The sequence below is a fragment of the Chelon labrosus genome (assembly GCF_963514085.1).
Source record: "Chelon labrosus genome assembly, chromosome: 16".
NCBI lineage: Eukaryota > Metazoa > Chordata > Actinopteri > Mugiliformes > Mugilidae > Chelon > Chelon labrosus.
Genome location: NC_140349.1, coordinates 20,085,975 through 20,112,081, shown reverse-complemented (window position 1 = coordinate 20,112,081; position 26,107 = coordinate 20,085,975). Strand labels below are relative to the sequence as shown.

General features: G+C 41.2%; 1 protein-coding gene across 1 annotated transcript in view; it reads left to right on the top strand.

Moving 5' to 3' along the window:
- The first annotated feature begins 111 nt into the window (after positions 1 to 111).
- Positions 112 to 26,107, top strand: part of LOC311501605 (ubiquitin-conjugating enzyme E2 E2) — a 60,960-nt gene continuing 34,964 nt past the window's right edge. Inside the window, exons 1-4 of the mRNA XM_084563531.1 lie at positions 112 to 590; positions 1,052 to 1,239; positions 5,162 to 5,359; positions 11,731 to 11,781. Coding sequence (XP_084419657.1) covers positions 348 to 590; positions 1,052 to 1,239; positions 5,162 to 5,359; positions 11,731 to 11,781 — 680 coding nt within the window. The 5' untranslated portion in view covers positions 112 to 347. The remainder of the gene's footprint in view (positions 591 to 1,051; positions 1,240 to 5,161; positions 5,360 to 11,730; positions 11,782 to 26,107) is intronic.

Here is a 26,107-nt window from a genome sequence, read left to right as displayed (position 1 = left end):
AGATTAAGAGGCACGTGTGCTGCAGGTAGCAACCAGGTAACACATTTAGTAGAAAACAATAGTTAAATTTAGTTATGTATACACAGTCACTTGCATTTACCCGTGGTGCTTTATTGTTCAATTCAACTACATTAACTGCTCCTAGTGAACAAATGAAATTAAAGGGGTAACAGGTTGTCTACAGCAGCAGAACACCAGAGCCCAGACTTGATCAACATCTCAGACGCTGTAATGGGGCCCCTTGCATCTGAAGGAGACCTATGACATGAACTTAAAATCATTAAGATCTAGTAGATTGCTTCTGAAATCACACAAGGCACACTTCCCAAACAAGGTGAGCTGGCAGCATGCTTGGAGTTCCTCTCTTTTGCACTCCCTTTGTAGTCTACACACTATCATCAAAGCCTGCCATAATGCTTCAGAGAGCACACAGCGGCGCGCAATCGCGTGGGGGCGCGCACGGAGGCGTTCCGATTAGTCAAGTGTCGGTTAAAGGTGAAGAAACCGGAAGCGTCGATTCACTGTCTAAAAATAAAGACTCCCAGCCAGACGCTCAGGTTGGATCTTGTAGTTACTGTCCTCTGATTTTCGTGAGTATTTTAGAATCTAAATCACACTGATGTTCTTGTGTATGTAAGAGAAAATGTCAGGCAAACGCAGCAGGGAAATAAAAAAGGATTAGATGCATGAAGATAAATCGTTATGAGTCAAAATGTTTGGTGTTAATGCAACAGCAGCAGAAGATGACAGTAACATAAGAATTACAAGTTTTTCTAATTATATTGAAAAGCTGACATATGTAATGGATATATGAAATTCACAGTGTTTTTATGCCATATGCAGTGCATGAGCATTGCATTGTGCAAATACGTGCAAGTAGTGTAAATTTAAATATACTGACGTAATGAGACACAATTTAAGAGATCTAAAAAAAACAGTGCTGTCTAATAGTTTCCTGTGCTTTTCTCCTTGACCTTTTGACATCGTCCGCACTGTGCCAACGTGACAGAAGTTTCCCACCCGCCGTTCATTTAGACTTTTATTTTGCCAGGTAAAACCGGAAGCCGTGCTTGTATCAGTCGCTACCGTGACAGTCGGGGTTGGCACATTCTCCAGCAGCCAGTCAGTCAAAGCAACGGACGACAAGAGGGGGGCAACCAGTGTTGCGGATTTACGGAACAAACAGTGGACATTATATCCCATTTCTCCTGCCGCCGTGCGTCCAGCCTGCTCAGAAAGGTGAGTCTTCTCCGAAACCCCAACTCTACAAATAAAACGGAGGTTTATTACGTTATTCTATAGAGTAGGGGGCGGCGGCGGCGGTGGTGGTGGTGGTGGTGGTTGGGGAGGAGAGAGGGGTATCCATTCTGTCTTTTGTGCTGAAGCAGATATGGCAGTGGTCAGTGTGAGCTCCGATACCGGATAGGCTAGATGTCGTACAAGTGTGCCGTTCAGTTTTTCATGTCCTTGTATCGAGACAAAGATACCCCGTTGCGAGGCTATCTTGCTGTTAACTCTTCATAGCTAACAAACCAGGGACGCCGAGGGCTCGTGGGCTCGTGAGCTCTCTGGGGTTTGGTACCGAGTTGAGAAGGTTTCCCCGATCTCCATCCAAAATATGATCAAATATAAACGCACGCTGCTCTTTAAATGTATATAACCACTCTATAGGAATTCTATAATAGACATTTAAAGGTTTAAGAGCCCCGCATTAATTCGGCATACACCCAATTCACCTAACTGGACTTATTAACATTTCAACTTCAGTAATGCCAAGCGTTTCCACTGTGTTAGCCTAGCTAACAGTAAGAGCCAAATGTAAAGTGGGAATTCCCTTTTTTAAGAGCTTGCTAGCTTTCTACAAAACTCTTAATTCAGAGGATGTTGAAAGCGTACTATATATTACGTCGTGTAAGCCGAAAAGCAATGGGTGATTTATAGCTAGCTGCCCAGTGTTTAAAGGAAATTTGACATGCTGGGCTCCTTTCACAAGAGAACGGAATGTGGGCTCTCTTTTTGGGTGTGATTTATCTCCAGACTTGCTCAGCAACACACTATTTGGAAAGCCTCACCGAGCGTGATAGTTCACGGTTCAGGTGCTGACACTTTCCCACCCGCCGAGGAGGTGAAAACATCTGCCCGATCTGATGGGAGAAAAAAAAAAAAAAGCCCAACTGTTCCACCGCCGTTTCAGTGCGTCTGTCTTCACCTGACAAATGGAAACGTCTGCTCAACCCCGTGAGGACTCTGTTTATGTTACAACCTTTAAATGATGTCCTTCAATCCTCCTTAACCTTATAATCTCCCAATTATCTCCCCTATCAGCTCACCACCAAATGCACTTAATTGCATCAGATAGCCTGTGTCCCGCTGAGGTTTGTCAAATGTCAAAAGCCACGCCAGGTTGTCATGCTGCCATCGGCTTGTCTGTCCTTACTTCTGTCCAATTTGATATTCATTTCAGCCAGCAACAGAAGTGCCCTCGCAGCCATTCATCTGTATCATACATTTTTCATGGCAGGCCCGGGAATGTAAATAGAGGCATTCACCTTGAGCCTCACACACAGTAATGGGGGAATTGGATTTAGTGAACATGACCTTGTAGGTGTCGTTTATTATTGAGACTCAAGGGTTGTGACCATCAGACTTTCAGCTTGGCTGATTCCATGGAGGAGAGGTAAAATATCTGAGGGCTGGATTGAACTCGTTCGACACTCAAGCCGCGAATGTACTGAGTAACTAGAAAATCAAGTAGGACTGCAACTGACAATTTTTGATCTGATTGGTTGTAGGAATGTCCAATTGCGTGCAGAGTTTTTTTTTTTTTTTTTTCCTGGTGGAAATGCGTCCCATAATGAAATTCCAATGCGTTACCAGACTTATATCGGTTTTAAATGAATTGATTGCTAACACTATGTAAATTTTGCTCTACACAAGTGGTGGTACAGCATAGTGGTGCCTTTCGATGCTTTCACACCTATATTTCATTCTGATTCAGGCAGTAATTGATACAATATTGTTAGAATGTTGTAGCATTTAATCTTGGTTTGGTTCATGCTCACAGGGCAATCAGTGCTTGCAAACTGTTTTGTTATTGGTCATACATTTGTGGGAATTTTGGATTTCAGGAAATAATCATATTGAAAATGGAGCCTCATGGAAGGAAAGTGTATGCTGAGTAGAAATAATACATTTTGTAGTCTTCATTCTTGATAAAGAGCAAAATAAAACAGGAGGCATACAGTAACCCATTAACCTGACAGTTTCTCTTTCAAAGATGCATCAGGTAAACTGCTTGGTTATATAATTCTATGCTTATAAATTAAGCTTATACGTCGTAGTTGTATTGATCCGTGGGTAACATGTGTTCTCACTGCAAATTAATTGCTAAGGGGAGCGTTTGCAAGCCGGCTGAGACCACCCTTTCTAACCAGTTGCAGCACAGTTGCACAGTTGACTTGTTCTCGAAAAGAGTGTGATTATTGTTCACATCAGCCCAAATAAATCCACCCCGGGAGAAACGCTCCTGCTATTGGAACAATGATCCAGGTGTGAAAGCACGTTTAAATGCGAGCAGTGAAGCGTACTGGAACACAGACAATCAGTTGGTCATGCAACAAACACAAAGACATTGTCTTAGTACACAATAATAAGGGCATTGATCTCATAAGAGTCTCTAATATCCTCTCTTTAATCTCATAAAAAACTCTAGAAGTTCAGTTGCCTTTTTTCAATGCTTTTTGGACATATTAAGACCTGGATGGCTGAGAATCTTCACAGACACCACTATCACACTTAGAAGCTGCGGCCTATATGCGATTACATTTTTTTTTTAATGCGAAATAGCAGCTCTTGCTCTGATGTTGGTGCAGGGAGACTGCACAGATGATTAGAGTAGACAGTCCTTATGTAATGGTTAACAGCATTTAAAAAAGGGATAACATGAAAAACACAGCACTTCCCAACATCACAGACTCGCCAGAAATGCCTTCACTCCCAAACAACAACCTGACCAGCACTCTGCTGCACTCCCCTAGGACCCATGCAGCCAAAGTGGATGATGCTGGTTTCCATGAAGTAACAGCACATATTAATGTGGCCTATCGCATCGCCAAAGAAGAATTTTCTTTTTTGCGAAAAACATTTGCCACATCTCACGTTGATAATGGGAATCACCCTGTTCAAAGCCAGGAAAGGAGTTTGTCTCAGTTTATTAAAAGGATAACTTTACATTTTGTAACATGTATTTATTTACTTTCTTGGAAAGAGTTAAGCCCTCTGGTTGAGTCACATTGAGTGAATAGCATCTATAAAAGAGTTGTTTTATTAATGGATGCCTGCCTACAGACTCACTGGTTTTTCCTGCTGGGGAACGTTTGGACCTGGCATTCATGTAGATGTCACTTAGATATGTACCACCCACCTAGACCAGACCAGGCCAGGCACCACCACCCCATAGCAATGACTCTCCTCGATGGCAGCCATCCCCAGCAGGATGCAGCCTGACACAGACACACACACACAAACGCTTTAGGAACAACTCAAAAAATATGAAAATATGTCTGACATGACCACAGGGAGCACCTTGTAGCGCACTTGTTAATTGTTTAAGTCATGTGTTTAGCAAAAATGACAAACATAATGATAATTTGCTGCTTTTCTTTGTAAACTAAATAGCTTTGGATTTTAAACTGTTGCTTTGACAAAACAAGACATATAAACATTTCATCTTGGGCTCTCAAAAACTGTAATCTAACATCTACTAGCTTTTTGTCAAACTTTCAGTCATGTACTTCATGGATTGAATGGGTATGTGTGTCTGTGATCCCAATGGCTAGTTATAATATTAACAATCATTAGAGTTTCAACCATAAAATATTTAGGACTTTGTGTCTGTGGTGATTTTAAAGTTATCCACAGATAGATCAGAAAAATAAACGATAAAGAAACCAGTAAAAACATTATCTGTTTAATATGTTAATAAATATCACTGATTATTTCACTATAGAAATTAAGTATTGTTGCATGTGTCACTGTCTTGTTAATTCCATCCACTCAGATGAAGGAACCTGCAGTAAAGTCAGAGTAGATGTTTTTAGGTGTATCTGTCTATATACACTGTGAACTTACCGCCGCTCCTATGTGTGCAACCGTCCTGCAGTGTCAGCATGTCCAGTGAAGTGCAGCCTAGGCCGGACGACAGCCCCAACACCAGTGGGGGAAGCTCGGACGCCGAGCAGAGGGAGGCAGCTCCTCCGGAGCAGCCCGGCCCAGAGCAGCGGGACCAGACCCAGCCCAAGAAGAAGGAGGCCAAAATCTCCAGCAAGACTGCTGCCAAGCTCTCCACCAGCGCCAAGAGGTAGATCTGCTGCACTCAGTATCTTTTACTCTGTCTCCTCTTTTGGGTGTGTGCCCATACTGCCTGGATGGCTCTGTTTCGCTACTCAAGTGGTAATCTGTCACTGGTTTTCTCCTTTTCAGTCAGATAGCATCATCTGCCAAACACAACAGTTGATGATATGTAGTGCTGATTCAGTTGTTGAAACAGCCATGTTAAATTTAATACTAAACAAAACTTTTGAAATTGAAAGGAAGGGGAAAAATCAGCAAACCCACGAGGTCACTGATTAATAAATAAAATGGAAATATGTTAAATGATATCTCAGCAGCCACTGGCTTTTATTTAATAGACTTTTTTGGCAGCGTGTGTTGTATATTGGCAAGATGGAAAGGGCTTTTCTTCCAAAACAAAACACTGAACATAAAAGCTTCGCTTTCTGGGCACCAGAGAATTTTCCACCCAAAGCTCCACAGACATCAAAGCTGGCTCATTGGGGTGATGAATTTTTAATTTCTTTGTTAATCTTGTTGTCACGCCTTAGTGCTATGTGCTAACCCAGTCCTCAAGTCCTTTCGGTTAGAGAAAGCAATGAGAGGGAGTTCTGTAAACGTGACTGTGCAAAAATCTGCCCCGTGTTATGTTAATAGCTGGTTTTAATACAGTTCACATACAGTACTGAACAAATGTTTAAGACATTTAAAGTCAAGTGAAGATATTTTAAACGTTCGTTCATTCATTCATTGATTTTCTGTAACTTATTGTCCTCTGGAGGTCCATGGGGGTGGGGGGGCGCTGGAGGTTGTCCAAGCTGCTGGGCGAGAGCTGGGGTACACTCTGGACAGGTCTCCAGTCTACCGCAGGGCTAACACAGAGACACAGACAACCATTCACACTCACACCTACAGCCAATTTAGAATCACCAATTAACCTAACAAGCATATCTTTGGATGGTGGGAGGTACCCGGACTATAGAGGACTTAAAATAGTTTATCGATCAAGGCAGTCTCTGTGTTTTCTGTCTCCTCACCTAACCCTGATGTTGAGGTGCAGGCCATACCATCTGCTGCAGGACTCCTTGTTCTGTGTGTAGCTTAAGATAGTTCTTTCTAAACCTGGCTGTATTCTTGAGCTTCTTGTCCTGCTGCAGAATGAACGTTGAACCAGTCAAAAGCTTCCCTAACAGTGTTGTGTGGTGGATAATCTAACCTTTGCACATCACTCTGCTCTGTCCCCCTACCTACCCAAACGTATTAAAAGGCTGCTGGGCTATGATGTGCACCGTTGGGAGTGAATAACACCATTCATCCAGAAAGAGAAAACCAGACCAGGGGTTTTTCGCATAAACTCACTCTTGGTGTCTCAGTTCCCTGGTGCTACACAAAACTGATTCAGTTCATAACCAGTTCGTGGCAGATTGAAACTGAATATCTTGGTGTGATGACAAAAAGAAACGGCTGTCGTTATCTGATGGGGCAATAAGCGGGCCAAGCGGCACGGCCTTGTGTTGATGCTGATACAAGAGCTGCTCAGATGGACTCTGTTTTTCTCTGCACTGTAGCACTCGGCATGCTGGAAGTGGTAGAAGCAAGATCACCGAAGTAAAGGCTCAGTATTACTCTAGCAAGGTCCCTGACAACGAACTGGACTGAAGGGTTCAGGCTCCTTAAGGGTCATATGTGAGAGAAAAGCAAGCGCCCTTGTTTGCGAGTTGAACACAAGTGTGTCGCTTGAAGCCTGGTGAGATGAAATCCAGCTGCCTTGCAAAATAACACCTCTCCCACTGTCCTAGGGAAAAATGCAGTGTTGTTACCAAGTCTTACAAATACAGTCTTTTTGTGTCATTGTCTCTTAGGGACATATAACTGATCTAATGAAAACATCTGAGTTTGCTCCCGTAAATATTATGCACCACGTGTTGCCATAGTGAAAAGAAGTGACCCTCAGCGGACAGTTCTGAATAAATGCAGCAATGACTTCTTATCACCGATGACGGCTACATCTTAAAAAATAATGGTTACTTCTTTAAAGGAAGGTTGACAGGCAAGGTGTTATTTTGTCACTTTTTAGTACCAACTTGTGTAACAAATCCCCGGCTGCCACACACACTAACTAAAGCTAGTGTTTACCATTATAAAAACTATGCTCAGATGATATTGACTTATTTGCATTTGTCGAGGCATGCAAAATGTAATAGTTTAGTGTGTGCAGTGTCTCGAGGGATTATCAAATGCAATGAGCTGTGCAACATTAGAGAAAGCAAGCGTTTGGTTAAAGAGGTTGTGCAAAACAGTGAGGAAACTCACGGCGCAATCACAAGCACTTTTCCCTTTGGATTCCCCTCAGCTTTGTTCATTGCACCACTCTCCCTAACAGGTCCCCAGCTTCAGTCATCCAAATGTGCCACCTCAGGAAATACTGCAGATAAAATTACACAGCGCGCACTCAAGCTGAGAATGACTCCATAACCGTGGAGATTGTATTACAGGCTCCCTCGCAAATATATGTCTTTTTTTTCCCTCCTCCTTTCCCATCTCAGTCGTGTGCAGTCATTTCCCACTGAGGAGAGTTTAAAAGAATATTCTCCCGTGGATACTCTTGTTCTGGTATGTATCATCAGCCTGTGATACACATCCCATTCCAGCAGTCCCTTCATGATGAAGGAATTGTAATTGACTTCTTCATGTCAGTATTCATTTGGCTGACCTTGTATTCTTCAGTTATAACCTCACACGACCCAAATACCAGCAGCTGGTATTTGGTTTGTTTTCATGTACACAATCCCGTAGTGAATCGCTATGCCGGTACCATGCTTCCGTCTTCTCACCCAGTGCTGGTGTTTGAAGGCCTTATTTTTTTTCACCATTCTTCCTGTATTTGATAGAAACTAGTGATACTGGCAGGAAATCAGGGAGAAGGAGTTGGAATTGCATGCAACAAAGCTGTCAGGCCAGTTGCCATTGTACAAGATGAAGCAGTGATGGAATCCATTACAAAACAATCAAAAGTGTTTTGCTTCCGCCAAACCAGCCAACAGCAGCTTGTAATATCTTTCCCTAAGAACTTTGTCAGTTGTATCCTTCCAAAATGTTTAGACAGGATAATCCCAGACCACATGCTTCTAGTGAGATCATTTGACTTAATTCTATATCAGAATTGAAAGTGCTATACTGTTTAATTTATCCTATGGTACATTTATAAGTCTCTACTGTATTATGAAAAATCTCCATGAATTTCTGAATATCTGTTTGCCACCATTGCTTTAATGACAGCAGCAGTGCAGGAGCATGGACTCCACAGCTTTGTTTAAATCTGATAATTAGTGTTATCCCAGCATTGACGGTGTTCCAAAGAGCTTCTTCTGATGTCAGGAAAGTTTAGTTTATTCAGTTTTAAGTGCCTCCGCAAATGTTTTCTTCGAGTTGAGGTCTTGTAGAGGAATATCTGTCCCCAAAACAAGGCTGAAACGAGACAACTGGACTTGTTTGTTTTCCTGAAAATACTTAACCACTCATCCAAGCGGATTCTTCCGTTCAAATTGGCTGGGGAGTTAAGGTATTAGCTAAGACCTGTGCGTAAACTCATGAGTCTCTGAATCACCTAGTCCAGATGCTTTGTCTTTTGGATATACCCTCACCTGGGTGACTGAGAATCTTCACAGATGTAGAGGCACGTCCATGACAGTCAGTACTCCTCGGTCTTCTTTAGTCTTGAAGCAGTGCTTCAAAGCTTTGAGGTGTGTTTGGGCTCATTATCCTGCCACAGTATAAATCCTTCTCCATAAATATGCAAACCAGAGGCTGCAGCGTGTGTGTGAAAATTGGAGTGCTACTTTTCCTTGCCCAGGATTGCAAGTTTTCCACCATATTTCACTTTGGGTTTGATATGCCGGGGTGTCATTCACTCTTCTGTTCATATAACTATTTTGGTGCCGTGATTCAAAATGTTACACTGCTATTTTGTACGTAATGTTCTCCTAGAAACCTGAAGCACAGCTATATTTATAACAGATGAGCAATAGCCTCTGATATCAATTCCAAAAGAATTAAGTCACATTCACCTAATTGTTTGCTCTTCAAATCTATTTATTGCTGTTCCAATACCAAAACTGCTGAGAGAGACTGCATGATTTAAGAGAGAACTCAATTTCTTAGTTTTTGTAATTGTGGTATACTTGAACATTTTCAGAATTACTGAATTCAAGTTTGTTCTAAACTGTGTCAGATCTTCAAACAAAGGCAACCTGTTTACAGCCATGAATTGTGGAGTGGACATATTCCTTTTGTAGCCAGCCGACCATTTAAAGTTTGTGATTCCGTGGCAACTGCTGAAGGAATATCCCCAGCAGACTCTAACCTTTTACATGTTAAATTAAATTAATTGTGGGAATGAATGAATTCAGCTTTCTCCATGAAATGCTCATGTGTTCATTTCAATGTGTGGCTACCACACTAATCTCTTGCTAGCTTAGTTACGTTAGCTGCATGGCTGAAATTTCAACCAAATTATCACTTCAATTATTGTTTCTAGTTTATTAATGAATGCATTTCATCTAATTACAGTGCGTTGAGGTTTAATTCACACACAAACTATTTTCGCTGGCTTTAATTAGCTTCTCCACACTCCCAGTATCATTATTGACCACCACACATTGATTTTCTATTTTTCTTTTAATTACTGTTTAAAATGAGTAAAATCCTACTTCATTATAGATACTCTCACACGGCATTGATCCTCCCAGCCTCTCCTCGGCCCACTCTCCTCGAGCTGTAGCTAATAAAGAGCGAGACGTATGAGAGCACAACCACAGCCAACATGCTGCTATAGGGAAAGCCAGCAGCAGCTGTGGGCAGAAACAACAGGTATTATTTCATAATCGATTAAGGAAAGTGTGGGTGCGCCTCCGTCCACGCAGACCACCTCCCCAGACTACTTTCATCTCTCAGAGGGAGCAATTGCTGAGATCCTAACCAAACCCTTTGTACTGTATAAATCAATTGCCATATTTGACCTTTTTGAGTTGAATATTCCAAATAAGGATGTAGCTTATAAAAACAAATGTCCTCATACGTCCTCAGTCATGTTTACATATCCATTTCGAATCTTTAATTTGGCATGATTCCTTTTCGACAAGTCAGAGCCACAGTGCATGTAAGCATACTCACAGACTGTGTGGTGCAGATCAGGAAAAACTGGATCCTGGAAATTCATGATCTTCTCTTTAATGTGTGGCTACAATATTGTTAGCAACATACCAAACAGAACCACTGACATCCTGAAAACGTCCTGGAAACAGTAATTCTGCAGCTCTTTTACCAGCAGGTGAAACTTTCTTGACTCTCGTCTTCTTGGAAAATATAATGAGTCCATCTTTTTGTAGGAGTGAGAGGCCCATCCTATACAGATACATATTCATTCATGTTTGTTTTTTGTGAACATACTAATTGTTGATATTAGTCTACGATTATCTAATTGGAAATATGTTTCATTCATTTTCTTTTTATAGATCTAATAGATCATTTTATTTTTAAATGAATTTTTTTTTAAATAAAACACGGTCACTTCAGGAGGTACAGTAGCCACCAATCACCACTATCTGCTGCTTGGAAAATAATTCTATACAATTCAAATACAGCTCATCATTTGTATAATGATTTAGAAAAAGGTCCACCATAACCTGTAACACTCTTTGAGTGTCAACAAACGAGGAAGGTGAAAAATATTTAAGTTACCTAAGGGCTTGACTAATAGTACTTTGCTAGTTGCCAAAGTGCAACGCTTGAAGATGTATACTGTAGATGCAGCATGATCACGAAGGAAACCTTGTGATGTAAAACGTTGCTCTGTGATAAAATAAGTCAGGAGTGGTCCTCTGTGCAGGAGAAAATAACAGCAGCCTTTACAGCTGATTGAGTGGTTGTAAAGTACCACCTGGGTTCCGCATCCATGCAGGCAAATCACTGGCATTTAATGAATACTTAACCAGGGAGACGTTTGACCCCTCTACAGTGTATTCATTAAACCTTATGTGCCCTGTTTGAAAATGCTCCCACCAGCTTCCTGAAAGTACGAGAGTTGAGGCAAGACCGTGATCAGCAGCAAAATTAATTGACCCAGTTATAGCAGAAAGGATTCCTTTATCTAACATAACCTTTTGACATCAATATCAATATACACAAGCGTGCTTCAAAAATGGCAAATATTCCTCCGTGCATCCCTGTATTAATCTTGCATGGCGCCGCCTGTTCCTGTGCTCAATCACGGTGCTCAGGAGCTCATTAGAAAATCAATGAGGTATTCAACGTGTACACTCACAGATTGATTTTACAGGCAGGATTTATATAACTGTCTGTGAGAGTGTGATTATAACGCGGATCCTCCTCTCGTTGCAGAATCCAGAAGGAGCTAGCGGAGATAACCTTGGACCCGCCGCCAAATTGCAGGTAGGAGCCTGCTGATTGTGTGTTTTTAAAAGGGCTGTTTGCTTGGACACCTGAGGCACTGTTTTGTTTGTGTGTGTGAGCTGTGTGAATGGTCTATGGCAGTCACATGAATAGCATAGGTACGTATCTGTGCTTGCATTTGCTCTGGCGGAAGTATAGTTGGTGGTCTTCGTGTGCAGTCTGAGGTTTGAACCTGACTGGTGCTAAAAATTGAAATAAATATCAGTGTGATTGACCTGATTGGTGGTGTTTGCTATTAGGATCACTGTAGCAACAGTGATGTGTTTGCTCACACTCCCTAAAGGCAGGAAAGGCACTTTGCTTCTGCTCGACTGGTTTGCATGGTTCCTTTTTTGAAGCGAGTGTGGTGAAAGGCTAATGTGCAATAGGAGCCTGCCAGTCAAGACCTGAGTAAGAGCTTTCTCTGTGTTCTTTTTTTTTTCTTCTTTTGAGTCCGAATTTGTTGTTCCTCTCAAAACTGATCACTTTTGGGACCAGTGTTAGAGAGTGTTTCGAAACGTGACATTACAACTTCGCATTGTGAGCCAAGCAATCGGCAAGCCAGTGAAGTCCAGGCATTTCCTGGAGGGCCGAGAAGGCAGGAAAATTCAGTGATGCGCACACTTCATGCACTCCAGGTCTGCTGTGTGAAACTCGAAAAGATGATTGCTTTTGCTTTCTTTGAACTGAGAAGGTTTGGCTATAACATATGTCATTTACAAGGCGGCAACAGGACTGACATAATCATTTGATTACATGCATGCAAAACGTATAAAAGGGCCTCAACAGTGTACACACAAGATTGAAATAGTAGTTATTGCTATGCTGTTGTGTTTCTTACTCACTTGGAACTTAATTTAGCTCCTGAAACTGGAACCTAGAACCAGAGCAAGCAAAGACAGTTGAAAGTTTGCATAGTGAAACGGAACTAAACCTTAACCTAACCACTGAAAGAAATGCCCAGACACGAGGCCACTGAACTGAACGCAAACCTGACCCATTCTTCACAGACACTTTACACTGCCAGCATTTCTCCAATCTCTCTCTCCTCTTTCTGTGTAGAGAGCTTTGGTAAGCAGGAGAAATGGAACCACATGGAGCCCCTGTGGAAACTATTTTCCACTGAGTTTCTGATATTAGTCTGTTAAACACAGTCCGTCAGGTTGGTCACTCTCCAGCACCACAGCCATCTCTGGTTTCGTGTTACTTCACATAAATAGGATCCTACTGGATAGGCTCCATGTAGTGAGGTGAGCACTGGTACTGAAATCAGCTGATAACAGAATCAGAAGTATCTTTGGGTGGTTTCAGTTATGAACATTTCAGTTTGTATGAAATTGAATAGATTATAATGGCAGCTCAAGATTATTTTGAGTTACTATAGAAAGGATCTTTTCATGAGAACTACTGTTTCCCTTGTTTGTGTTGAATATAAACTGTGCTGCAAATCTTGTTGCCTGGCTCTTTATGTCAGTGAATGGATGTGACATTAAAGCAGTCTCCTTGTTGAAATGTTTGTAGGCGCAGACAGACGCATACTCTGAGAAAAGCCTTCTCACTTGTGAGAACATAACAAGTAATTTACCGTGCTGCTTGCGGTGTAGATGAGCAGCCAAAGTGTCTTTTAAGAGGGAGGTGAGGAGTGACAGAAATGATCAAGGACCTATCTGTCACCGTCACAGACTGTTTGTTGACTCTCCTATCTCAAAGACAAGGCTAATCTAGCTTAAGCAAGCCATTATGGTTCCTTACAAATAACAGCAGACGGGGGGAAAAGAAATTTCACGGGCGGACATTTGTATAAAAATGTCATACAATCGGGTAAAGAGAGGCTTCCTTGAAGAACGTCCACACTGAAAGGAACCGTCATGACTAATGGATTGATCCCGGCTGCAGTCGGATTCCACAGTTCTAAGTGACAAATTAGGCCCAGGCAGCTGGAGCGTATTGCAGCGGCAGTCAGAGATACAAGACAGCGTAGGCACGGCACTACTTGATGTGTAGATTTCTGTATTCATATGCCCCTTGGGGTATTTGCATCACTCTAACATCTCCCAATTCCCCCACAAGGCTGTCACATCCCCAGCGTTTGATTTAGCCTATGTTTTTCAGTGCAGCAATCCCGATTCAGACCCCGCAATTCTGTGCAATAAACGAAGCGCAATCACACATTGTGAACATTAAGAACCTTCTGTCGAGACAAATTCCCTTAAACCGCACTGTACCTTCTCGCACACGGTGTCTGTTTGAACAAAAGGCTCAGCGTCTCCCCAGCCCTTTCTTCACCTACTAATTGATCTGACAGTGTTAAATAGGCTGCGCTCACAGAAAGACATCAGATGTGAGGGGTTATGAACGGACGCTGTGATGCAGCTCATTACCCTACAGGCTTCAGTTCTTTTTTTTTTTTTTTTTTCCCCTGCCAGAATAAAGCACGGCTCATGATCACATCCGCTCCTGCAAACATCCTCTCTGGCTCATTTTCTACATTCCCTTCCTCAGCTGAAGGAAAGATACTGTAATCCCTTCTGGGAATTAAAAAAAAAAAAAAAAAACACCTTTAACTTTCACTAAAACAGCTTGCCTTGTTACACAGATCATTTGGCTGTATTTTAAGAGGACTTAGCAACATTTTTGGATCCATATGAGGAAGTATTTCTCATCATTCTTTTTAATCATCTTTGTCACCCTTCCAGAGAGTAATTAATTGAATGTGACAAGCGCTCTGGAAGGGTATGTAAATAGCCCCCACACCAGACACATTGTATTAGCGTGGCGCTTGGTTGGCCTTCCTTGCTCTGTTTGTGTATGTGTGTGTGTGTGTGTGTTTTCCATAATTACCATATCCTTTCATGATAGTCCTGGCGGCGTTTTGATAAGAATCCCCCATCGGCTGAAGGGAAACAATGTGTGGACTCCGAGGGGGAATTGGCCACGCTCTCTCACTATAATTTGCGCTTGCTTTCTTTCTCTCTCTCTCTCTCTCTCTCTCTGTCTCTCTCTCCGTCTCTCCCTCTTAATCCCAGTAAGACTTTGTGTGTTCCAGCGGAATAACCTCCCAGTGAAGATCTCAAGGAATGAAAACAATAAGGCAGATGAGAGACTCGGCACAGAATGGGGTGAACGAGAGAAATATGAATTCATCCATGACATCAGGCTGTAGATATGATAGACTCAACTCAGAGGAGGGTGATAGCTGCTGAGCTCAGCTTAGGTGGTTTTACGTTTTCACCCAGTTGTCAAAACGTGGCAAAAAAAAGCTACATTCTGTCGCGTCATCTACTTTAATGCCAATCAACACGCTTGAGTATTGTTGTTCTTAATGTTTGCTGCATGCAATCGTCCACAGTTGAAGACATACCCGTAGCAGCGTTAAGCTACAGGGGGAGTCTAATATGTTCAGCTGTTATTAGTGCAGATCCTGTTTTAACAGTTACATAAACAGCATAAAATCCTGGTGTAGAGTTGTATGTCAAAGGCACTAATGTATCACAGCATTTCCCACAGCTGCAAGTAGGGCTCTTTAAAGAGCTTCTAATCCTCAAAGAATTCCATTAGTTTGCTTCAGTGCTTCAAATGAGATGTGGGCTAAATGAAAATGAAATTGTCCAACTGCTCCATCCGAGGATGGCAAGAAACTGAAGCAGGGCCACTGCTAACAGTTTTTCACGGCCGATTAATCTCCCTGTTATTATGTTATCTGCCTTTATTTAATTAATATTAATTAATCATCTCGTCAGTATGTGAGAAAAGACATGAAAAATAGCCACCTCAGATCCTTGAGTTTAAGCTGATGTTCTTAAGTCCGTCTTTTTACGGCCTGAAGTCAAAGATTGATTTTACTCTCATTAATGACCTGAGAATGGCGGGTGAAACATGTGGGATTAGTTGTCAAAGGTTGCAAATTTCTGCTTAAAGTATTTAGAAACCGTTATTTTATAGAGCAAACAATTAATCAGTAAATATAAGGAAATAGAAAATTAAAATGATTGTTAGTTGCACATATTTGTTTAGCCATGGTGATGAGCCGGGAACATCCTGGTTTATCACCGTGGCTAAACATTCTTGTTGAATTATGACAAATCTCGTGTACACTAGTGTATTACCCACAGTGCACACCACAATGCAAACAACAGCTCAGTTGAACGTTCCTGTGTGTTACGCTAGAAGTGAGTCATATCGCCTCAAGCCACTCGCCTCAAGCGGCGACGTGTAGCAGGCTACAGAGGTGAACATAAAATAAATGTGTGACTATTGTGATAATAACATGTCCTTACATCTAATAGGACAGGCTGTCTTTTCTGACAGGCTACTCACTAAATTCTGAGATGGAGTGAGTCAGGTTCCATAGAGAGGTGTACTGTCCAGTAAAAATATGAACTAAGATTATATTTTAACTCTGGGACCATGTTTGAGCTTCTGTTGGGTATTACTTTACAGTATATCATATCAAATCTCTATGCACGCTGCAGTCAGACAGGCTTAAAATGAGACTTCTCTCTGTGTGATGACGGCAAAGATTAACTAGCCAGCTTTCTTGAGCCAGGCTCCACCGTCTCCAAAGTGTTTCCTGTTTTATGCGTTTTGGACTGACCGAAGTCTAAATATCTTGATAACATGTGCTAATCTTGACATCTTGATAACATAAGCAAAAACTTCTGTTTTTTTTTGGAGTGTGCTTACCTTGAAGCTAAACGCGGACTGACACTGATAACGTTTCACAAGTCCATAAGAACTCATATTTATAGAAGGCAGTTTGATGAGGATAGTAGTGTGGTATTGTTTTCACAGTGAAGATTATAACTGACAATGTTCGTTATAGTCAAAGCCTAAAAAAAGGTTTTCTGGTGGTGGGGAGGTCTGTAGTGTTCATAGCGCTGACTTACCATACATACAGGATCTCTTATAACTACGACAAGTCTCTCATAAGAACTTATGATGACTGTAATTCATAGTAGTCAAAACTTCAAAAGTCTTTAACTGGTATCATCAAGGGATTTTAGTCAGAGTTTCAAGAATGCCAGTTTTAAGCAAATGCCAGTTTGCCCTCATTTTGTCTTCAGTAGTTTCTCAGTGATTGACAGACTAAAAATAAGTGGAGGATGTTACTGACTCCTGAGCTTTACTGTTTGTCAGCCCCTTTCCAGCTGTTGTAAAACAATGTAAATGGAGCTTTTACTACAGTGATGATGAATGCGAAAGCAAACTTAATGTACTGTGCATGTAAGAGCGAACTGAGAAAACCTTTTATCTGAGCACAGCCAAAGACGTGCTGTACTGAACACTATCCAAGATGATAAGAGGGGAATCTTATGCAGCATTGTAGTCATCTAATGAGTAAAGTCTCCACAATTTAGAAACCCTTTTAACAGCACTTGTTTAAATAATATCATCATTTCATCAGTATTACTACCACTGACATAGAAGGACATACAGTCTATCAAGGACATGATCATACCGGGGTGTACGTGTCCAGTTTCTCTCACTTGATACCAAGTCAAATACCCAAACTCAGGTTGTCCAGAGTACTAGTCTGCTACCAGTGCAGGACATCACATTGTTCAAGGTTATGTGTGGCTGTAACTACACATGAATTATTATCTGATAGTGAAAACATTAAGGCTTTTGCAAATTTAAAAAGTACACCATTTAAAGCTTTATGAAACTGTATTATTAAAATGCTTTAACTTTACAACGGCACACACGGTTTGCAGAAGGTTTACTGGTGCTGTCTACGAATGAAGCCCTTACAAACAGTGCTGAGTGGCTCTAAGCAGCTGCGAACATAGGGGACACTGCAGTCACTGTCCACAGGACTGCTGAGACAGAAGGCAGTAGTCAGCTTCATTACATGCTTTATACAAGTCTTCTGGCTTGTTGTTTCTTATTCTTTCTCCTGGCTTACAACACATCGTGTCTGGTCAGTAGGCCGGATGCTAAAATGTAAATGAGATGTAAAATCAGCATATAGTCGGATTGTTTTGCCATTCACTTTCAGCACGGTTTGTAAAACACACATTAGTCTGGCCTCTGATAATTAATGCAGATTTCAGGATGCAAGAGGAAAGAATGAACTGCCATCTGTAATGGAGGTCAATAGGAGACCAAGAGTGAATTGTTGCCTCAGGTGGTTAATCTGGCTGTGGGCAGTAATGAGCTCATTATGGCTTGGTGTATCACAATGACACCGAAGCTGAAAACCTTCTCAGACAAGTGACACCTTTATTTGAAGTGTTTTCAAACTTCATTACTTCATTAAAGAGAGACTTAAAAGGTTAATTTAGAAAAATGCATATATAAACGGCTCGCTCCCATTAAAGAGCAGTGTATAGCCGCTTGGATCTCACAGGACTGTCTTCATGCAGTGGTAGACGGAGGATGCCACTGCCTCAACTTTACAGTGCATTTACTTTGAGCCAGAAGTAATGGTAAATTATGAGCTGTAGCGACATGCTTCATTTGCTCTCAGCAAATAAACAAAGTTTGAATATACACATTCATAAATGCAGTATAGCCTGAGGGAATAATAATGAATGTCTCTGAAATGTCTGAGACCATTTCAGTTTTAGCCATGCTAGCACTGTGGCTTTATGGATTTCAAACTAATGTAGCTACTATATACTGCACCTATCATTAGAACTATGGAACGGACCACCATGACAGTTTGTACAGACGTCCATGTTCCCCAGTGGACAAATTTCAGTTTGTCTCTATGTATAAAACCCATTGAATGAGTAGGTGTGTCCAAACCTTTGACTGTAAATGTAATCTTTTGCAGCTCTAGTCTAATAATAAAAGAAAACTGGCGGCTGTTTTTAAGAAATACTTTGTCAGGCAGTTGACAGAGCTGCAGATGTTTTTGTGTGGTCCAGTCCTTTGAGGTCCTCGAGGTTGAAGTGGTTTTGTAAAAAGGTCTGGCCTGTAGCTGAGGTCTGCAGTCGAGCCCTGCAGCCTCTCCGTAAGCTACCGTAGCTGTAGTTGCGACCGTGTCAGATAAATAGGGAGAGGTCCAGTTTGTTTTTAGGAAACATCCCGCAGTGAAACAGCCGGCTAGTGGGCGCACCAGCTGTTCTGCCAGCAACTCGCTGTTCAGGTTAAAAAGCTGCTTTGGTCATACAAGAGTAGACACTGAGAGGAAGCACGATACACGCTAAACGTGATCTTAATAATGAATAACGTGGAGATATAATCATCATTTCTAACCAGAATGCCTGAGACTCACAGTCGAATGCTGCGCCATCTGTGATGACTTGTCGTCAACAGAAAACAGTGCTGAGGCTGTGGTTTTCCTGCTGACAAAAACCACAAGTGCAGTAACCATGTGAGTTAACTGGTGATGGGGGTGGATAATAACAATAGAAGTACAGAATAGGAGCTGTCTGAAATGATTAAACACTAATGCTGAAATACCCTCCTTTGTTGCCATAGATCTTTGTCAGTTTATAATGCGCATGTCAAACTTAAAATATTTCTGGCTTGTTGCTGAGTTATCAAAGGACTCTTCCTCATTTAGGTCACGGATCCACATACGTCTTCACTGCTGTTGTAAGGGACACTGCTTGCCACCGCCATTCACCTGCAGTGTGTAGGTAGGTTAGGTAGATCTGAGACCGTCCTGTCAGAAATCATGATCTGCCCACATTTGGGTACTCATATCTTCTACATGGGTAAATGAAAAATTAAGAGAGGGGCATATCTGTCAGCTTCATAGAGGAATTATATGAGGAACATAAAAGACTTCTGCAGCCCTCCTGGAGGGAGCAGATGTTATGGAAATACTAATTATTCATCCACTTCTTCAGGCAACCCTGCTTTATTGTGAAGCACTTATTTATTAATTTTCATTTACCAAGAAAGTTGCTGATAATGACTTTTCTCCTGCCTGCCTTTCTACTTTATTTTGTCCTTTTTGAAAAGTTGATTTAATTGTATTATTTTATTATTAAAAGTGAACCCTTCCCCTTTCAGCGTTAAATTTTAAGATGCCATTGATATAAAAAAAAAAAAGACAATAATTGTTGCATATGCTCCTCTGCTGCTACCAGTCATATATCATATCATTTTAGGCATTTTGAGCATGCCTGAGCAAGTCATACATTGTTTAGATTTTTGTATACAACCCACACAGCAAACAGACCCTTTCTCCAAATGCCAATCCGCTGACAGCTCTATTTCATTAAATGAAAAAATAGAAATGAGAAGATATCCCAGCCTACAAATGCTTTTGGTATCCACATTCTGTTCTTGATAAAAGCATTTACAGGCACTCTTTATGCTGATTACTACAGATTTTTCAGGTTGTTTTGCACGGATCATCACTAATCTTCAGGTCAGGGGCGCGTGAGAACCGCTCCATTTTGAGGTTGAAGGTGGCTGATTGCTTCATTGTCCCATTGTAGAGTCATTTTCAGTTTCACTGTGATGTCTTATGACATCTGCATCCAGAATTCACCCAGAAGTGGAATTCACTCAGATCTTTATCCCTGCAACGTTTCCCACCGCGCCACCGTCTTCAGCCCGAAAGCAGAATGCCTGTATTCATTTAATTATTGACCACATTCAGAGGATCTGATGGTGTAAACCTGTGTGTTTATTCTGCAGCATTTGCTAAGCCACGTTGTGTACACGGACAAGCAGCACTAGAAGGTTGTATAAAGGACCCATATTTGACGTAACGAGCTGATCAAGAATATAACTGTGATGTGTTTTGGAGTCTATGATCAAACACAAGCATGGGGGATACTGTGCAAGGTTATCAAAGTGTGCTGTACTTGCTTTTATAAACTGTCTGAAGTCAATCTCTGACTGGCTTGATTCTCCTATGAGAAGACTCTTAGACACTTCCATGTACAAACAGTCGTAAGAAACATGTATATTGGCTGCAATAACCGATTTTACACCTCTTTCTCCTTGCCGTTTATTGCTCCTCCATCCTCATTCATTTCCTCCCTTCTCTTGTCTGCAGTTTGCTACAGCTGACTAAGCCCGTCTCTGCAGTGGCGAATGAGGTCATTGGTGTGTGTGTGTGTGTATCAGCTATGCACATCGTGTCTCTGTGTTGGATGAATGATTAGTCTCTCATTAGAAATGCTGTCCTGTTCTGTTGAAGGGAGGACTGCGGTATCTTCCTACAGTGTTATACATTCTGTCCATCACACACACAATCTCAGTTGTGTTTTCATCACAACAGGGGACATTACACTGATTGACATTCATTTCCTGGAGACATAACCTAACCCAACCTTTAACGATGTCTTTGGCCTGAAATGTAATGGTTCATGTCATAAACACAGAGCTACGCTGTGAAAAGATTTATCCCCAGAGAGTTAGTGATACAAGTACATAAACATACACACCCACTTTTCTAACATAACCGCAACTGCGCTCACACATATGTGTACCGCTTCCTCTTCTGTGCTTAAAGAGGAAGCTTCATTCATGTCATGTACAGAAACACACTTTGACTTCCTGAGTATTACCCAATAAGACTAGGCTGGTATATAATGCCATAATATGCCTTGTATTTAAGGGGGTCTTGGACACATGTCATCCTTACTGGGGTCCGGTCCTTCGATTCCCTTTCCCCTCCACAGAGCTGACACATTTATTTGACATTGTCACTGGATAGTCCTCCAACAGTCGGAGCCATTTTGTTGTAAACAAATTCAACTCCACCACACTCAGACGATGTATAGGATCTATGTCACTGTTAATCTTCTGTCCATCACCGCATCCTTATTCACTTCTCATCTTTTAGTGCTTCCCAACAAGAAAAAGTTACATGTTAGTGGTAATCCATATTAGCAAGCTAATCAGCTGCTAACCCATTACATTACTCAAAAACCCAGTGACAGTGCTGGTGCATAATCAATGTGGACCGATGGACGCATTTCATTGCTCTCTTGCGTCCAAGTTTGGTTAGTTTAGTTCAGTGGTTCCCAAACTTTTCACAGCCCGTACCCCTTCAGACATTTGACCTCCAGCCATGTACCCCCTAATCTCATGCACTTGTAGCAGATAGAAAAAGAAATGTCTGTGAGCTTTCCGCCATCCCCACCACCATGCATAACATACAAATAAAATCTCTTAAAGTGAATTACTTCTCACAAAATAGATATATTTACCAGCATTTTCAGTGAGCAACAGCAGTTCACATTTGAAAAAAGAAACCTACCAAACATTTCTACATTTCTAGAACATATTCAGTTTCATGAATCCACTTGAAACTGAAGTACAAACTCACTACAGCTTTAATGATCATCAGGAGATTTGCACCTGCCCACCAATCACAGACATTTCAGGGAATCTTATTTAGGTGACCTAGCGCTAGCTACATTAGCAGCAAACTGATACATAGCTTCAAAGCCAGTTGTCCTACAATCTAGCTATTAACATAATTGACTCACATGAAAAACAGTCTTTTGATTTTTCAAGAGTTCAGAATCAACTCTTTCGCGTACCCCCTACGTCACACTACGTACCCCTGGGGGTACGCGTACCCCAGATTGGGAATCACTGGTTTAGTTCTAACACCACAGGCTGAGACGCAGACAGCTCCTGTATCCTTATTCTCTAACCCATTAGAAGTGAATTACCTTGCATCCTACGCATATCGGTGTCAACAGTGTTTTATTACTCGCGCTGTAGAAGATGGAGACTAAAGTTCCCTACTACAGCTCTGAAACAGTGTTAGATTCAGGCAGATAGGTTCATGTTGGTAAATCCGATTGTTGTCTCACACGGAAATCATACTGAAGATGGAAGCAATTTGACAGTTCTGTCTGATGGCAGGGAAATGTCATCCCATTTCTATGGCAGCAGCTACATGCCCGTAGTCTGTGGGATTTGAAATGACAAACAAATTAAATACTGATTTGGCTGTATTAGAATCCTTCTTTGTGGAAAATACCATGTAAACACCACAAATGCAACCCAGATGTAAAGTATCAGCAGTCAGTCTAAAACCCACACTGGTTTGACATTGGCACCACTGTGGGCAACCACACGACAAAAAAATCTTGTTGCATTTATTTGCCCAAATATGCTTTGTGTTTGTCCCATTTTGCTGTGTTGTGCTGTTTATTTATTTGACACTCTTAGAAAGGCCTTTCTATTTTCCTTGAAAAACCTAATAAAAACTGCAATTTGTACTACATTGATCTTTAAAAACTGCAAATGTAAATTTGTTTGTTTTGTTTTTTTCTTTTTACAAAGGGCCAGGAATTTCCAAAAAACAGATGGCCAGTGTAGCCCATAGTAAATGTCACCCCCATCTTTGGGGGCCATGTAATTTGGCACATTTGTCACTCTTAAAACCTTCACTGTAATTAGAGAAACCTGTTTTCTACATCTCTATCTTTCCTGAAGAAAGCACATTTCTTGGTCGTTAATACAGTACTTGTACTTGATCTTCTGCTTCTTACTTGTGCACAAAAGAATTCTCTGAAACTTCATGCAGCGATCTGTTTGGGATCTAGTGAATTTGGAGGCCTGGTCAACACCTTGTGCTGGTTTTCATTGTTCCGTTTTTGTGTGTGTGTGTCCGTGTCAGGCTGCATCCTGCTGGGGATGGCTGCTGCCATCAAGGAGTGTCATTGCTATGGGGTGGGGGTGCCTGGTCTGGTCTAGGTGGTTGCTACATGTGTAAGTAACATCCACATGAATGCCAGGTCCAGAAGTTTCCCAGCAGAACATTGGATTGTCACAAGATGGTCAATGTTATTTACTTCACCTGTCAGTGGTTTTATTTTATGGCTGATTGGTGTACATGTAAAGATGCATCATGATGTTCAAAATTCTGTCCAGTGTTAAAAGTGAATCTGACTCTTCCACATCACAGTAACAAGAATGCAGGGGGATTGAGGATTGGAATTAGGAAAATTGTCCGTAATAGGCTTGGGTATTCAGGCAGGACAAACCAAAACAGGAAGGAGATATTGTAAACATCCCTGTTGCTGTTATTATCTATGTGCTGAAATACAACAGCCCTTAACTGAGTGTATGGTGTGTAGCTCTCCCGGGTATTTTCTATCCATCATTATTCATGTTCCAAGGTACCCCTATTTATCATGTTTCAGATTGACATAAACACATTTACCTTTTGTGAAGGAAAGAATAAGTTTCCATGGAGGAAACCTTTTTTCATTTCAATTGTAATTCTTACTAGATTAAAAGCATCTGACTAGGGCAGGTACTATTAAATTCCTTTCACTGTCCCTACAGAAACAAATCCTGCCCAAACAGACTTCAAGTCAAATAAATAGTTTACGCATGTAAAATCCAGTAACGTTTGTGGTATAAGGAAAGTCTGCGGTATAAGCAAAGTCTGTGCTTCCACATAGTTGCAAGCAGAGATGTAAAAATAGCTCAGGAGGCTGTGTGTGATGGCTTGTATCCCTACCATACACTAAAAATAAGGATGTAAGCCATTGTTCCAAACTGGGGTTGGAACAATGAAGGAGAAGGGGTGAGACACAATGCTTCCAATGTGGACTTCAAATTTAACCAAGTCAATGTAACGCATAAAAACATGTCAGGCTCTGCATCTTGCTCGTAAACTCAGCTTTTGTTTGTGTTTTATGACATTTTTACAATTAGAAAAGAAAAGAAAAAATCACTAAACTATGTAGTGGGAGATGTGATTATCACAGAGAGTCTGGTTTCCAGTGTACTTAAGATACAGTGTAGTGGCAGCTTCTGTGTTTTGACATATGATACTGTATATATTGTAAAGTAAGCAATATACATGAGTCATTTCAGGGCTATAACAGTCAAGAAATCATAATTTAAGTTTTTTTTTATTTATTTTCAATTTCACATGCACGTGTGTCAGCATTTTGGACCCACATGCCCTATCACAGTCAGTTCTGACCACGATGCTTGGATGCACACATTCTTAGAATCAGTGAGCCATTATTTGTCACACATTGCAACCAGACGCTGGTAGTAGCAAATCCTGCTCGACTGTGCAGTAGATTTGGTTTCGTTAAGAAACTGTGTAATCTGAAAAGTACAATTTGCTACTCTGGTACAAATATTGATCTGTGAAGTCACACCCTGGAGAGCTGGAAGGTCCAAAATAGAAGACGTTTTAACTTATTTTCTGCATGTCAACATTTACTTTATTTAAACCTCTGACATAAGTAAAAACCTACTCCTCAAAACAGTAGTAGTTTGCAGATATTTATATGAGATGACTTAATAGTACCAGTATGTCTTTTTAACACGCATTTTCATGTTTTTCCTACAGTCACCTTTTTATTGAATAGTGACAGGGGAAAAAAACACATTTTCAAAAACATTTTGCTTTTCTTTGTTGGACTTGCATAATAATCATTTCTGTAATTGGATTTTTGTCAAACAAAATAACACACTTCAATATGTCACCCTGTGCTCAGTCTTCACGGGAATTGTTCACCACTTTTTGACATTTAAGTGATGAACCATTTAATCAAACAACAGCAAGCAGAACTGAACTATAATGAAAATAAACGGGAGCCAGCCGTAAAACTGTGCAACAGTAACAAAGTTCCATTGAGAAATAAACAGCCAAATCTAAACAGAGACAAGCTTTGGGGGTTTTAATGACTGACAAGCGCTAACAAAGCCATCAAGGGTGTCTGCAGTGAGCTACGCTGGCAGAAACTCCAGACGTGCAGCGTCATTTTTCTATACTATTTTTGGTGACTAGGTCTTCTGTCTTTTAAGGACATTGAGCAATGGGCCAGTTAATGAAACAGATCACCCTTTAAGTGAAGCCACTAAACAGTGCAGTGATTTGTGATGTCATTTGTGGCTTTGGCCCAGAGCAGAAGAGGTGTGAACGTGTGCAACTATATTTTATGAAGCAAGAAGCAGCTGCGGAGCTCACGCGGCCTTCTCCGTGTAAACACGGTTGAAAAAATCAGATTGCTAACAACCCCCAGAGCTTCAGCACTTGTCCGCCTCGGCCACTGACCTTAAAACATCATTTAGAAGCTTAATTGTTTTTAACAACCGAAGATTGGCTGCTCTGATATGTAGAGGAGCGGTGAAGCCGTGTGAGGTCTGTGGCCGGTTAGTTGCCAGAGTCCCCTGTCATCACAGAGATAAAAAAAGACAGCTGACATCAACAGCCCTGGACATCTTTTATCTGCCTGTGTTGTTACAGCTTAATTCAAACAGTTGGGAGAGAGGACAGATAAGGAGAAGCTGTGCATACCTGAGCCTGATACTGGCACAGAAATGTGTGGCCTCAGGAGATTGATAGATAAACTGTACAGTCTACAGTGTTGTCTATTGTCTGGTCTGTTTTTCTTTCTTTTTAGGTCAGGTTAATTATTGATTC